The sequence below is a fragment of the Trachemys scripta genome, chromosome 8 (genome assembly GCF_013100865.1).
Source record: "Trachemys scripta elegans isolate TJP31775 chromosome 8, CAS_Tse_1.0, whole genome shotgun sequence".
In the NCBI taxonomy this organism is placed as follows: Eukaryota; Metazoa; Chordata; order Testudines; family Emydidae; genus Trachemys; species Trachemys scripta.
Window position 1 is genome coordinate 4,571,932 of NC_048305.1, and position 15,110 is coordinate 4,587,041.

At 41.7% G+C, this 15,110-nt stretch overlaps 1 protein-coding gene across 1 annotated transcript; it reads right to left on the minus strand.

The window, feature by feature from the left end:
• Nucleotides 1–366: 366 nt before the first annotated feature.
• Nucleotides 367–15,058, minus strand: MFAP3 (microfibril associated protein 3). Its single transcript, XM_034778233.1, has 3 exons — nt 14,914–15,058; nt 6,482–6,962; nt 367–4,455 (listed from the first exon to the last, which is right to left on the minus strand). The coding sequence occupies exons 2-3, from the start codon at nt 6,771–6,773 to the stop codon at nt 3,710–3,712; spliced, it is 1,038 nt and encodes a 345-aa protein (XP_034634124.1). The 5' UTR covers nt 6,774–6,962; nt 14,914–15,058; the 3' UTR covers nt 367–3,709.
• Nucleotides 15,059–15,110: the final 52 nt, after the last annotated feature.

The window sequence follows — 15,110 nt, forward strand, 5'->3', positions numbered from 1 at the left end:
CAAATATAGGTTTGAGGAGGCAAAGACTGCAATTCGTAACCACTGTTTTAGCTTGCTATAAGAAGCAATAAAGAAACCAAAGACCCTATTGAAATCATGTCAGGGCTGCTGTTCTGTAGCCATCTGTTTACACAGCTGGTACGAATCGTTACAGATGGCCATGGGGACTCTAGGACATTATAAAATGACAAATCAAAGATGTTATGGCACAAATTGTCTTGCAGATAATCAGATACACAGGCAACCTTTACCAGTTTGCCTAACAGCTTTGCTGGCATTAGCTGAAGACAGCTGTTTATTAACTCTTTATGGAGAGCCCCTCTTTCCCCCTTTCTGATGCAAGAGAATTTAAATAGATCATAAAACTCACAGGGTTTTTTTTTTCTAAATTTATTCTGCCAATCTACCAATTAATTTTATGAAAGTATGAATCATATGTTGTTACATAACACAGTCACGTTACACTCTATAGAATACAAATAACCAAGACAAAGTTACTTTTAGATACAATCTTGGCTAACAAGTAGAGTTTACAGTACAAAAAGTAAAACTGAGGTTAGGAAGAAAAGATAAAACAGCCGAGTGATTGTCAGAGACATTAGTTGAAGCCAAGAAAAAGCGTGCATCTTTTACAAGGAGTTAAAACCCCCCCATGTCGGATGTTTGAGTAATCTTTCCAAAATAAATTTTAGTTAGATGTATCAAAAAAATTCAAGCAGTAACAGATCTCACTAACATGGGAGCAATAGGTCAACCTGTTTGGAAACCACTATGTTAGGGTTCATTACTTGGAAATTATGGGTTCTATACAACATCATTATCATCATCCTGGCTCCCAGTGTCATAGGAATCTGTTCAATACACTTGCTGATGTCATAGCAGGGTTCCAACCCTGCTCTGATTAAGTTCAGTGGAAACAAGATTGGGCCCTACACTTCATAAATGCGACTTATGTACTGAAAATCCTACAAAACAGCCTCTCTCCCAGAAGTAAAATGACTTATTACTATGGGAAACTGGCCATTTGATTTTGGAATTTAAAAAAAAACACAATAACTATCCAGCACATCATTTCTGTATTTTCTGGCCTAATGGAACAAGTCCTTTCTCTCTGCTACTCAGACTCCAGATGAAACAGATCGATAGGCAAACACAGACTTGGTTTAGAAAGAACGCAGTGTTATCTACATAAACTATACAAATTAAAGAACAGATTCAGTTAAATCGGGAGCTGTTCTCTTACACTGATCTCACACAGCTCCAGTGTCATTTTGTTGCACGCAAGCTGCCATATTTGATGAGACATCTGTCAATCATTATTGCATGTCTGCTGGTTTGGACGTATTTAAAAGGAGCCTTGTTTTTATGGTTCCATCTCCAAATTGCATTTATAACATGGGGACAAAACCATCAAGGATGCTGCCACCATATGTAGTGTGACAGTTTGACAGAGGGGCACATCAGCTTCTCTGAAAGCCAGGCACGGGGACGTGGAAACTCTATGGCCTGGGGACTGTACAAGGTCAGACTACACGACCATCCCTTCTGGCCTGAACATCTTTGAGCTATGACATTCAAACTCAATCAAAGGAAATTCTTTTCCCCAGAATGCGCAGTTAGCCTGCAGAAACACTGCCACCAGGAATCACTGAGGCCAGCGGTTTAGCAGGATGCAAAAAAGGATTGGCCATTTATCTGAATAACAAGAATATCCAGAATTATAACCATGACTATTAAAGAATAAATAAAGAGCTGAGGAAGGAATTTAAACCCTTAAGATGAAGAGGAGCATTAACAATCTCTAGCTATATGAGGGGGAGGAAGAATCTACCACTAAGGGCAAGTTATTCCAGATCTATTCCTCTGAAGCAGCCACCTGTCAGAAACAGGAGACTGGAATAGATGGATTACTGGGCTGATCCAGTCAGCAAGTCCTATGTTCCTGATAAACACAGGCCTCTCAGTCAAGACAAGCTCTGCTAGACCTGCATTGCTTGTGTTTGGTTTCAGAAGCTTCTAGGCAAAGAACTTAAAAATGCTTCACCCTCTAGTTCCCTAATACTGACACATAAATATGATTTAGTCTTGCCTTTTATTACAAGGGTGCATTACCGCAGATGACCCTGCTTTGTAGAATGGCACTCCTGTATCTGTTTGCCATCCACCTCCACTCCTGTAAACGTAACCTTAAAACCTCTGAAGAATCCTGACTGTTCCTTCCGGAAACCACTAGTTCAAGTCACCTTTCAAAAACAGGAAGCAAAGAAAGAGATGTGGGAAGCTAAGCGGTGCGCCTGTTGCCAAGTTGTTAACATTATATGGCAATATGCTTCCAGTAGTTGTAAGAAATTAATTTGCGGAGTGCTTACAAGCCTTACATATATTTAAATCTCAACGGGAAATAAAATGCAATTTAAGTGATACACTGGTAAATGTTAAATAAAACCAAACCAAAAAAAAGGAAAAGATCAGCACCAAAAAGCGAAACCAGGGAGTCAGATTCTCTTCTACATTCCTGTTCCCAGGGATTGGATCTCCTCATCTGAGGACTCTCCTGGCACAGGAGAGTCTCTAACTAGCACAGGGCAATGTATGGTCAGCTCTGGTGCTACATCTCCTTGCAGCTCTTACCACGGGGCTTGCTAGAAATGGAAGGGGGCATGGCCAGAGGGTTACTGCAGACAGCAGAATCAGGGAGCCATAACTATCCACAGCTAAGAATCTGGCCCTAAGTTCCCCCCACTTTTCTTGTTAATGTTGTTTAGAAACAACTGCCTGAGACATTTTTTTTTTAGGACAACCAACTACCAGCTCGTCATCCCTTGCTCATGGGAATGTCAAATACACCACAATCCTTTGGATTTTCTGCAGTGAGTAAGTCAATAAGGTTCAGGGACAGATAATACCAGCAGTGCTGCCTTCCTGTCCTGCCATGTAAAAGAGAAACAGGGTAAGGCATCTAGCAATACTGGTCATTTAACCATGGTGCTGATTATGGCAAAAATCAAGATTTAATTTTCCATGTACTACAACAGCATTTTGGTAAGTTTCTGCAGAATCATCAAAACCTGAGAGCCCTGGTTATTCCATAAACTGCTTTGAAACAATGACAATTTAATCCAGATGCACAGTCTGGCACTATTCCTTATTCTAAGTACAGTACATTCTGATGGCAACACAGAAGCAAAATACATGAAGCAGATTTGCCGAAGCCCATAGTTTTGATGGGCTGCACACATCAAGAGGCAATTCAAAAAGAGCACACCTCTCAAATCGTCATGACAAGAATGCAGGCAGATCTGAATCTGAAAGAATTCAGATTTCTTTGTGCAGATGAAGAAACAGTTCACCAAGGAAAGGATTCTTTGGCAGGAGTTTAGCTCAATTTAGCCACCTCTGATACAGTAACTGAGGCGACCAAGAAATTGAGTGTGAATCATCCCCTTTGTGAAATGCTTCCAATGGAGTATGTTTGCTTTGCAAAATTGCTGCGAAGGAGTATTCCAAATGGCCTCATCTAAGCAGGCTTTAAATCTATAGATCAGCACTGAGAAACAGATGAGGAAATGCACAGATTTAGGGAATAGCTTTGGCACCTCAGATGCTGGAAAAAAATTCATTATTTCTTGTGCACATTTGACTCTGGTTCCTTTTCTCTCGACGCCTTACAGAAATCAGATGCACCTTTAATAATCCCATCTTGCTGGATTCAGCAGACCTCTTCTTCGGAAGGTAAAGAATGGCAGCTCTCATGGGAAACAGTGTCAATGCTTTGTATTTCTGACTGAAGGTGGACCGATACCTGGACTGCTATTTCTTGACCCTGCTCATTCATGGAGCCATCATCCGAGTCCCCTGCTGGTGAATTACTGCGCTTGAGCTCTGGGTTGATGGGGTAGATTGCATCTTGGGTAGTAAGGGCCTGGGTCTGTTTGGTTTCCTCGCCAACTTCATCAGGATCATCAACTCGCACTGCTTCGAAGATCTCCTCCATGAATGCCCTACAGTTCAGGATCAGAGGTGGGAGAGGGATGCTTCTAGCAAGCTCTTCAATGTATCGAGCAAATTCCATGGTCTTAAACTGGGTGACTTTGGCCAGCTCTAAGGTTTTGGCAGATGTGATGATCGGAATGCGCTTGGCGATCTCAAAGGCTTTCTGAAGCTTTTCAGCCCCTTCTGTCCTGAAGAACTCATTGATGGCCTTCTCTGTCTTGCGGAGGTGGCTGCTCATCATACACAGACGGGTGATATTTAAAATGAGGATGATTGTGAAGGCAACCAGACACACAATCATGTAGTAGATGCTCATGTCCCCCGATGTGAAGATAACCCTCAGGGTGACTGTGTAGTAGGCGGTGCCATTACGAGTAATGGCTGCACAAGTGTACCGCCCGCGGTCACCAAAAGTTACACTGGTAATGTTAAGGATTCCGTCAATGATCAACCATCTTCCACCTAAAGACCCAAAAGAAACAAGTACAGTAATGAGACAAAGAGAATTAAGAAAATGTAACAAATTATGCTTACTCCTTTATCGAGATACAGGCCTTGGCACTAAGTACTGCATCTCTTACATAATACAAAGAGTCCTCAATGATCATACCTAATGTGGTGGAGATTTCGTTCCGTAGCTTGTTTAGCCAGAATTTACAACTCAGGTGCTACAAGTACTTTTCTACCATACGATTTTGCTCGAATCCCACTCTTTATTCCATTTCGTATTGTTCCCTACTGTGCAGCTGTGCCTTTAGACTGACAGCTCTTTGCAGCATGGATTCCAGTATTTGGGTAGCACATTTTGCCCACTGTACAGTGCTGCGTTCATTTACTGCTCCATATAATTATAACGTCCAATTTTCCACGTGGGTTGACTAAGGCAAAAGTTAAGTGAGCCATGGAAAAAATCACATAGTCAGTAAGGGTACGTTTATACACTGCACACTAAGCCCAGGTCTGTGGGACCCGGGCTCGTGGATTCGGTGTTTCCAAGCCCATGCCTGAGCATCCAGCCTAGGTTAACAACTGCTGGCCTGTCTCTCACAGCCGTACTAACGCCTCCATACTGCACTGTGCAGACCTTCTGACTTGGGTCTGTGACTTGACCTGCATCCACACTGCAAAATGACAAGCCTTAGATCCAAGTCCCAGCGGGGCTTGTACTTGGGCTCTGAGGCCCCCCACCCACAGCAAGGTCCTAGCACCTGGGTCTTGAGTGCTGCTGACCAGAGTCAGACTGACTTGCGTGTGGACAGGAGAGGGGCTTGGGCTCAAACCCAAGTCAGAGCCTGTGTTTAGTGTGCAGTGTAGACATACCCTAAGTAGCTCAGCTGGTGTTAAAACCCATCCCTGGGGTCCCAGTCTTTTGCTTTAACCACTACACAACTGTGCTTTTTCTACTGACTGACAAAACTCTTGGTAAAAAATAAAATAATAATAATGCTCGCTTTACCGGCCATTTCCTCCATATTTACTAAACTGGGGAGGACACATTTGTTTTCATAACTCATTCTCTTCATTTACTTTGCTTTCAATTACATTTCCAGATGGCACCTAAAGATTATTTTAGCTGCACATAAGCTGGATAATACTCCAAATTAATATGCACGGCCTTAAGAGGATACTGTCAAGTAGCTCAGGTTCACGGTTTGACCTAACTTAAAACTCGTTATCTAATGAAGAATGTTTTCCAGATTCTATAAACAGTCTAATTTAAAAAAAGAAAAAAGTAAAACACTTAATGGCTAAGACAGTGCATCTCCCTCTGTAGCAATGGTTAACCAGCAAAACCGTTCCCTGAGCAGTTAAACGTCCTGTTGATTTCCAGAGAGTTGCTGGCACATAAACCAGGAAGTAAATGTAATCAAATAGTCTCTCTCCTTTAGAAAGGCCAAGAAAACATGAGAATAGTTTGCCAGCTAGAAAAGGTCACAATTTGAGGGAAATTATTTTTTAATGTATGCACCTAAGATGTTATGGTAACCCTAGCCTCTGTCTGTCAGAGGGTGGAGATGGATGGCAGGAGAGAGATCACTTGATCATTACCTGTTAGGTTCACTCCCTCTGGGGCACCTGGCATTGGCCACTGTCGGTAGACAGGATACTGGGCTGGATGGACCTTTGGTCTGACCCAGTACGGCCGTTCTTATGTTCTTATAAAGAGCAGGACAAAATAAAAAATCAGCTATGGAGCTGATACGATGGATCTTTAATTCTGTACCTTTGAAGCAAGACAGTTCAGCTGTACAAGATTAAGCATCACCGCAGAAAGGGTGGGCCAGTGGTAGGGCACAAGCATGGGACCTGGTTCAATTCCCTGCTACGCCACAGGTTTCCCGTGTGACCTTGGGCAAGTCACTTAATCTCTCTGTGCCTCAGGTCCTCATGTGTAAAATGTGATAAACCTCTCACGAGGGTTGTGAAGACAAATATGTTAAAGATGGTGAGGTGTTCAGATACTGTCTAAGAGAGGAGCAGAGCTTACCTTCATCTCTTTCACTGAGCAGCTGTGCTTTTGAATTGTACCAAAGGATAAATTCATACTGGCTGATGTTCAGTTTACATTCAATTAAAGCACTGGCCCCCTCCTTTGCTATGATATCATGATGTGCTGCAGAATTTGCCAAGACTCGGAAGACTGGATGAAGTGAAGCAGTCAGAGAAATGGATCTTGACCCAGGTGTAATTGTCCTGTTAGCAGCTACATTTTCCAGTGCAAAAGCAGCAGGCAGACTAGCACTAACAATCAAAGCTAACAGGTAACAACTGAGCTTCATGGAAGATTTGAGAAAATTGTTTTTTCATTTAACTTGGAGTAAGGATGCGTAATATCAAGCTGTCTGCATTAAACCGAGATCAGTGAGGAGGGTCTTGAGTTGTTCATTGACAGAGAGTTTCTTGGAAATATCTGAATCCTAGGGCACTTTCAAGACCATCGATATTAATAGTGGAAACGGGAAATCCAACTGGAAAAAAAAAAGGAGAGAGAATTAGGTTTGTTAATAATACCAAGCTTACGTGGTTTTCAAATCTCATTTCCAGTAAACAGATTTCAGACTAAAATAATTTAAATTGTCAGCCGAGAGGTTTGGCATCAGAGATGAGCTCAGGGCATGCCAAACGGATGAGGGTCAGAAGGTATTAGCATGATCAGTACTCCAGTCACTTCAGATGTACACTTGTCCTCCCATCCAAAATAAGACATCTCAGGGAGGCTAGGCATTAGGGGCAAAAAGAATGTAAGAAAAGGGCCAAAGTGGTTAAGAGATTGAAAATGCGTAGCTCCCATTGGGATCAAAATGTGGCTTGTGTGTATGGCAGACAAAGAAAAACAGTTTTCACAACGGGGGAAGATGAAGGATGAAAATGTAATTTAAAAAAAAAAAGTGATTTCAAGTCCTGATTTTCCAAAGGGTATCACTCAGCCCCTTGTTCTGTACCTACAGATAACTGTGGATGCATTTTATAGCCCCGAGACAACAAATTACTTGATTTGCAGGTACAATCAGTAGTTAGATGCCTAAGTACTATAAAATGCACCCACAATTTTTTGTGCCTGGAAAACTGTATCTGCAATTATTTGTGGACACAAAATGGAAAGTCATTTCTGAAATCTGGCCCTTAATATCTAAATGTCCTTCCTCATGACAACTTTTCTTGCTGCCACATTATCAGACTCCACATTTTTACCGTAATCTGATGCTGAAAATATTGCACTAATGGCTACAACTATTTAGCACTTCCAGTATGTTTTTCATCTTCAAAGTGCTTTAAAAGCTACGAGTGCCAAATTCTGCTCTGCATCTCCTAGTGATGTCAGGGGATATGTTGACTAAGGACAGGACCCACAATTTTTAAAATGAAGGTGTGCACAAGATAACGGATAAAAGACCAATACCAATGCTTCTGGTATATATCAATTTTTTTCCACCGACAACCAGGAAGCAAAACATTTCAATAAATACACTGAACTCCAAGAATGAGTTGGCGTGAGGAAGGTTTACATTTGTATATAATTTTCATGAAACCTGACCAGAGAATATTTCTGATCTAGTAAATGTTCCTTGGACTCATCATTCCTTCCAGACTGTCCCATGGCAATGAAAACCAATTTATGATGGGAAAAACACAAACTAAAATACCCTGGTATCTTAATGAATATCTGACTTCAATCTTTATCCTCTGTTCTTCTACCAATACCAAATGCCAGCAAGGTTGTATTTCATAACTAGGATAACAAAGGATTAAGTGATTCATTGATATGCTTATAAATGAGGCAGCAGGCACTTGATATGTTTTTCTCATCATTTTGACATTACTAGTTAACACTGCTTATAGTACTTTAACATACCACAGAGGAATAGGATCACTGCACAAAGGATTACTCTACAAATGAAGGCACCTATTTTTTGCTCTTTAGCTCCTTTATAGGCTAGATGAATCAATCACAACCAGGAATTAGGAAATTCATTTACCATATACTATGCAGGCTCAGAATTTGTTATTAAAGGTTATTTGTCCAAGGACGATCCGGATTGCTAATTTGACAAGATAACTTTGTCCCATTATTGGTTGCTGTTGTCAAAAATCAGTTAATTAGAAAAAACAGTATTGTTGTTTGACTCTCCTTCAAGGTTCAACTGACTGGCATGTCTAAACCTGAGGTGGAATTAGAGTAGGCCCCAACTGTTGTTTCTGTGTAAACCCACTGAATGGCACCGAGCCCGTCTCTCCTCCCCATTTTTTTTTTCTGCATGTCTCATTTCTTGTTTCTTCCTTTAGGATGAGGCCAGCAGCTGTGGAAGGAACTCGATTAGTGCCACGCTACTGAGCAGAACCCATTTCCCACAGGCAAGCTGACAAGGACTGGACTTCCTAGTTAGCTGCATTCCACCAGTGGCATCTCTGGGAAAGCACTTATGCAAAGAAACTGGTGCTGATCCAGTTCGGCTGGAGCTAAAGCAGGCTGTCCAGGGAGATATTCCGGGGGCTTTACTCAGCCCCGAAGGCACATTGTCGCACATAGCACATCTATGAAGCTATTTAATACCTTGGATCCCTCTTTCATCTCCCTTTTCATGTCCCCCTACTCTCTTCCTTGCTCCCAATGCTTTCCCCAATCATTTTTCCTTGCTCTCCTTTCTCTCCTCTCCCCTTTGTGCTTTCTCTCACCCCCATTACCCATGGCAAATGGGGGCAGACAAATGTGCCAGGTGCCCTCTCTGTTCCTTCAAATCCTCCTTGTTCAGCTATTCCTTTTCCTCTTTACTCCTAATCAATAACTCCACAAACTTCATTTCCCTTACCATGGTCCTGAGTTTATCTGGTGTTATTTTGCTGGTAAGCTATGTGGGACAAGGCACATGTCCTGAAGCACCAAGTAACTTTACCACCCTCTCACTTTTATAATGAAATCAATAAACAGTATTGTCAGCACTAGTTAAAAATCTTGTTTCTCTCTGGTGTATATGTCAGCTGAGAAAACACATTCAGGGCTGAAACTTGGCATGTAAACCTCTAGTTTAGTAGTAAATTAATGCTTTTAAATTTCAGAGGTTACATAACTGTAAAAATATATAAACCAAAAATGTTAGACGTTGATGAGTTGAAGATTTTTTGTGTGTGTGCTTATATAACTGCAAAACTACTTTGATTTAAAAAAAATTATTTTGGCAAGTACCTATTCCATAATATGAACTAATCACTATTGGTACAATTAAAAAAAAAAGTTTAATACGTACAAGACAAATGCAAAGTTTCAGAAGGATATTTTTCACACAGACTTAATCAAGTGACATGATGTCTGTTCTCATTTCTTGTATGTACATGAGACACTATTTTATAACACAGAGGTTCTGCTTTTTCTTTAAACTTCCCCCTAACCCACAGGAAATAAAATGCAATAAACAGTTCTGTATAAAAGAAACAACAAAGAGCAAGAAGATTCAAAGTTTATATTGACACACCATCTTTCACTCATTTGTTTTTTTGATGGGGTGAAGACAGAACAATAATATGAATTAAGGCCAAAGTGTTAACCTACCCTTTCTCTTTCATGTCTTTTGTCTTTCATGTCACAATTTAAATGTTATTTCAACTTACGGGTTGCAGCCTGCAAACCCTTACTCAGATGAGTAGGATGCTCTCATGAATAAGCATTACTCATGTGATTAAAGTTTTATAGCATCGGTCCTAGTTTTGTCAGATGAGATCAGATTCAATAAAAGTTGTGGAAATCTAGTTCATTTAAAAAAAGGTGTTAAACATAGTTTCAGATACTACACGTGTTTCCACATGTCCCCGCTGCCAATTTTTGTAGTCTTATTTTCTTATTTTTTCTATTTTTAAAAAAAGAATTCCCTCTTTTTCTTATTGTTGTGTGAAAGACCATTCTGACAGGGTAAAAGAACTGCCAATACAGGGGAAACAGAGAAATTGACTATAAACCAAGTGTTGTCAAACGCTCAAAGTAAACATACGGGGGCGGGGGGGGAGAAAATTAACTTTTTCTTTCCTCTCTTTCAGTTACAGTAATCTTAGGAATGGCTTATAAAAATTATAGCTAGAGCAGTTTCAGATAAAAATGCTCCAAGGGTGAATGTTTTTGGAAAGTATGAGCAAAATCCGGACACTTATTTTTCAGTTAGGAACAAAACATTTCTATTTTAAAAGATTTTAAGATCTGTTTTCTATGCAAGTACAATTCAAAAATATCCGAACACTACAAGTGGTGTATCCTCCTTCCTGAAAAATAGTAACTAGGGCCCTGGTCCTGCACAGACTTACAGGTTTATCTGTACACACTGTGGGCCAGATTCTGTATCACTACCATCTGTGAGAGTTTTGACACTGACTTCAATAGGGCCAGGATGGGATCCTGTGAGCAATCCCACTGACTTTAACAGAATTACTCACAGTGCATGAAGTTAAACACGTGCTGCATAAACTTTTGTATGACCGAAGCCCAGAAAGAAAAATAAAGGATAAGAAATGAAAAAACAAACAAGCAAACAAAAGGGTGTGTGTGTTGGAACATGACTAGCACAAATATTCCCATTAAGTTTTCAGTGGATATTATTTATGTGACTATGGAATCACATAATAAATATAAATATCAATTTTAACTCCATATGTGTGGTTTTTCAGCTGCTATTTCTATGTGTAGCTACAAAACTGACTAAGCGCTTGGCTATGAAACTGGAAATACACAGCACAAGCTGTTGAGTGATTAATATTTTACTGTTCAGTGATTGTTAGTTATGCTGTTAAATGTAACTTGAATATACAATGGGCCGAAACCTGCCACCAGATATATACACATAGTTCCACTTGACTTCAAGGGAGTTACAAAGGGGTATCTGAGGGCAATTTTGGTTCTGATAGGTGCAAAGGGAGCATGTTGCAATTACTACATGACAATCAAGTTCTACGTTTCCTCAGTTCAGAGTTTTTCAAGTCCCAATCCTACAACTGCATGTGCAGGTGGGCATCCCTATGCCTGAAGGATCAAAGTCTAAAATGCTAATCTTAATGGAACATTAACATACATTTCTGCAGTCTGTACAATATATTTAGATAGCAGATTTAGGGTATATCTTCACTCCGGAGTTGAGTGATTGAGTTAACTCCTCTTAAATTAGCCCGGCTCCAGTGAGAGCAGTCACACTGCGAAATAACATTGGAGCTGCACAGAGGGGTTGTGTCAGCAGCTGAAGAGTTGTGCTAACTTGAGATGTAGTCTAAACCAGTGGTTCTCAAACTAGGGCCGCTGCTTGTTCAGGGAAAGCCCCTGGTGGGCCGGGCCGGTTTGTTTACCTGCCGCGACCACAGGTTCGGCTGACTGCGGCTCCCACTGGCCGCGGTTCGCTGCTCCAGGCCAATGGGGGCTGCAGGAAGGGCGGCCAGCACGTCCCTCGGCCTGCGCTGCTTCCTGCAGCCCCCACTGGCCTGGAGCAGTGAACTGTGACCAGTGGGAACTGCGATCGGCCAAACCTACGGACACAGCAGGTAAACAAACTGGCCCGGCCTGCCAGGGGCTTTCCCTGCACAAATGCAGCCCTAGTTTGAGAACCACTGGTCTAAACTCACTCAAGATAAAAGCACCAGCACACTTGGATTAACTATTTTATGTGGTTGGGATCTGAGTTAAGGGCAACATGCAAGTTAACTCTGCAGTGAAAACAAGTCCTTATTGAATCAGACACAGAGTAGCTTATTATATTGAATCACTGTAATCTTCTGACTAATGATGTTTTAGAGTCAGTGGAGATAATTCCAATATCTCCAGTGGTTTTCTTGTGATAATTTTAATAATTCAAAATGAAGAAATTAAGTTATTAGATTTTCAAGTTTTTTTAACTCTATTTCTAAATTGACATTAGAAACCTAAGTCAATTATTTCAACACCGGAAATATCTAGCAACATTTTCCCTCAGAAGAGTGAGCTAATTATCTTCAGTAATTGCATATGCTAACCCCTATACGTGCAATGCATTTGCATAATGTATAAAACATCACGAGTGATGGGTCATTGAATTTTACCATTACATTCTTCAAGGTCTGATTTATTATAAATTGTTTGTCACATTTCCCTTTTTGCAAACCTATTATTATTAAGCAGACAATGATCATTCATTGTCAACTGCTGGAAGAGAATGTTTTGCTAAATCCATATTACTCAACCATCATCACATTTATGCAAAACAGCTGCTGAAGCTGATAACAGAGTCAAAAAGAGGCTAAAACATGGAAAGTGCAAACATCACAAATTCTTCAAGAAAGTATTAAAACCAAGGCAAGAGAAAGCATCCACAGTAGTAATTGGAATTGTTTATGTCTCAACCTGAACTTAAGCTCAACATATTTAACCTTTATTGAGCCATAAGAACAGCCATACTGGGTCAAACCAAAGAGCCATCTAGCCCAGTATCCTGTCTTCCAACAGGTTTCAGAGTAGCAGCCGTGTTAGTCTGTATCCGCAAAAAGAACAGGAGTACTTGTGGCACCTTAGAGACTAACAAATTTATTAGAGCATAAGCTTTCGTGGGCTACTGCCCACTTCTTTGGATGCATATAGAGTGGAACATATATTGAGGAGATATATATACACACATACAGAAAGCATGCTCTATATGTTCCACTCTATATGCATCCGAAGCATGCTCTCTGTATGTGTGTATATATATCTCCTCAATATATGTTCCACTCTATATGCATCCAAAGAAGTGGGCAGTAGCCCACGAAAGCTTATGCTCTAATAAATTTGTTAGTCTCTAAGGTGCCACAAGTACTCCTGTTCTTTTTGTCTTCCAACAGTGGCCAATTCCAGGTCCCCCAGAGGGAATGAACAGAACAGGTAATCATCAAGTGATCCATCCCCTGTTGCTCATTCCCAGCTTCTGGCCATACTTGACAACAAAGAGTTGTGGAGGGATGAATATTCAGGATGCATGCAGTTATATGAGTCAAGTCTTTGGCTATCACCTGTGAAACTGACAGTTTAACTGTCAATGAGATTACTCATAGTACTTAAAGTTACACACATGCAGAAGTCTTTGTAAGATGGGGGCCTGAGAGATAGTAAGTTATATAGTTCTACATCATTGGATGTAACATCAGTTCATATACCTAGATAAACTGGAATAAAAAAACAAGATACATTTCCCAATCCTAGACTGTCCAAACTAATTGGTGATTCTGGCAATTGATTGGAGTGTGTATCAGTTTTAAAATACACCAACTCCATAATAACTAGCATTGGGACTATCAGACTGTAGCCTTGAACTCTGAATTTTCCTATCTTTAAAGATCCTTCTATAACCATCTACAACAACAAATATTTAGTTTTCACTTCAGTCACAAACCTACTTTTTCATGACTAGAAAATATTGTTTTACTGTATGTCTCATCTTTGTGTAGCCTGTCAACTAGTTTGTTATAATACACATTTGAAAAAAATAAAGTTGAAATTAGTGTATGACAATAGACATTTTTTCCCACATGATAAAGCTGATTTTCAGTGGCACTCACACTGCCCAGGTCCTGGGCACCGGTCTGGGGGGGCGCGGGGAGGAGAGGCGGGAAGGGGCTCTGCGTTTTAAATTAATTTTAAATGGAGCTTCTTAAACATTTTATAAACCTTATTTACTTTACATACAACAATAGTTTAGTTCTATATTATAGACTTATAGAAAGAGACCTTCTAACAATGTTAAAATGTATGACTAGCACGCAAAACCTTAAATCAGAGTGAATCAATGAAAACTCGGCACACCACTTCTGAAAGGTTGCTAACTAGGGTGACCAGACAGCAAATGTGAAAAATCGGGACGGGGGTGGAGGGGTAATAGGAGCCTATATAAGAAAAAGACCCAAAAATCAGGACTGTCCCTATAAAATCGGGACATCTGGTCACCCTATTGCCGACCCCTGTTTTAAAGTGTAATAAAAAAGAAAACAAACCCCAAACAAATCCTCAAACCGAAACATCCTGGCCAGGGCACCCCAAAGCGTCCCGAGGACCATCCCAGAGCAGGGGGCGGGCGGGGTAGCGCGGGCTCGCGGGGATGCCCGGCGGCCTCGCCAGGCTGACGCGCTGTGATGTCATGACAGAGCCCTGCCTCGAGTCACTGTGCTACAGGGCCCAGGGGAGGGGGTGGGTTGGGACACCCGCCATAGGCCATCCCTGAACGAACCCCCGCCGGCCCCCAGCAGGTCCCCTCTCCTGTCCTGCGGCGTCACTACAGAGCGCACGTCAGGGCAGTGACGTCATGACCAGGCTGCCCTGGGGCCGCATGACGTCAGGCCGGGGCGCTGCAGCCTCCGCTGGGACTGGACAAGGCCTCGCCGAGATGCCCCCTGACGTCACCGCGACGTCACCGCGGTGACACGCTCTGTCGTCACGGCACGGCAACTTACCGACAGGCTGAAGCTGGTGGGAGGTGGGTTTGGCCGGAGCCCCGGGACCGCTCACACCCCTACGCGGTAGAGAAACCAACGGACCTTTCCGCCCCACGGCCAACCCGGAAGTGCCTCTGCGGCAGGGAGAGGCGGCTTCCGGGTCAGCGTGCCCTTCCGGGGTCAGCGGGGGCTCCCGTTTGCCCTGCAGTCTCTAT

Coding starts and splice junctions, on each gene's coding strand:
- MFAP3 (XM_034778233.1), bottom strand. CDS start 6,773: ATGAAGCTCAGTTGTTACCTGTTAGCTTTGATTGTTAGTGCTAGTCTG. Junction 4,456..6,481: donor GCTCAGTGAAAGAGATGAAG/GTAAGCTCTGCT, acceptor TTGGGTCTTTAG/GTGGAAGATGGTTGATCATT.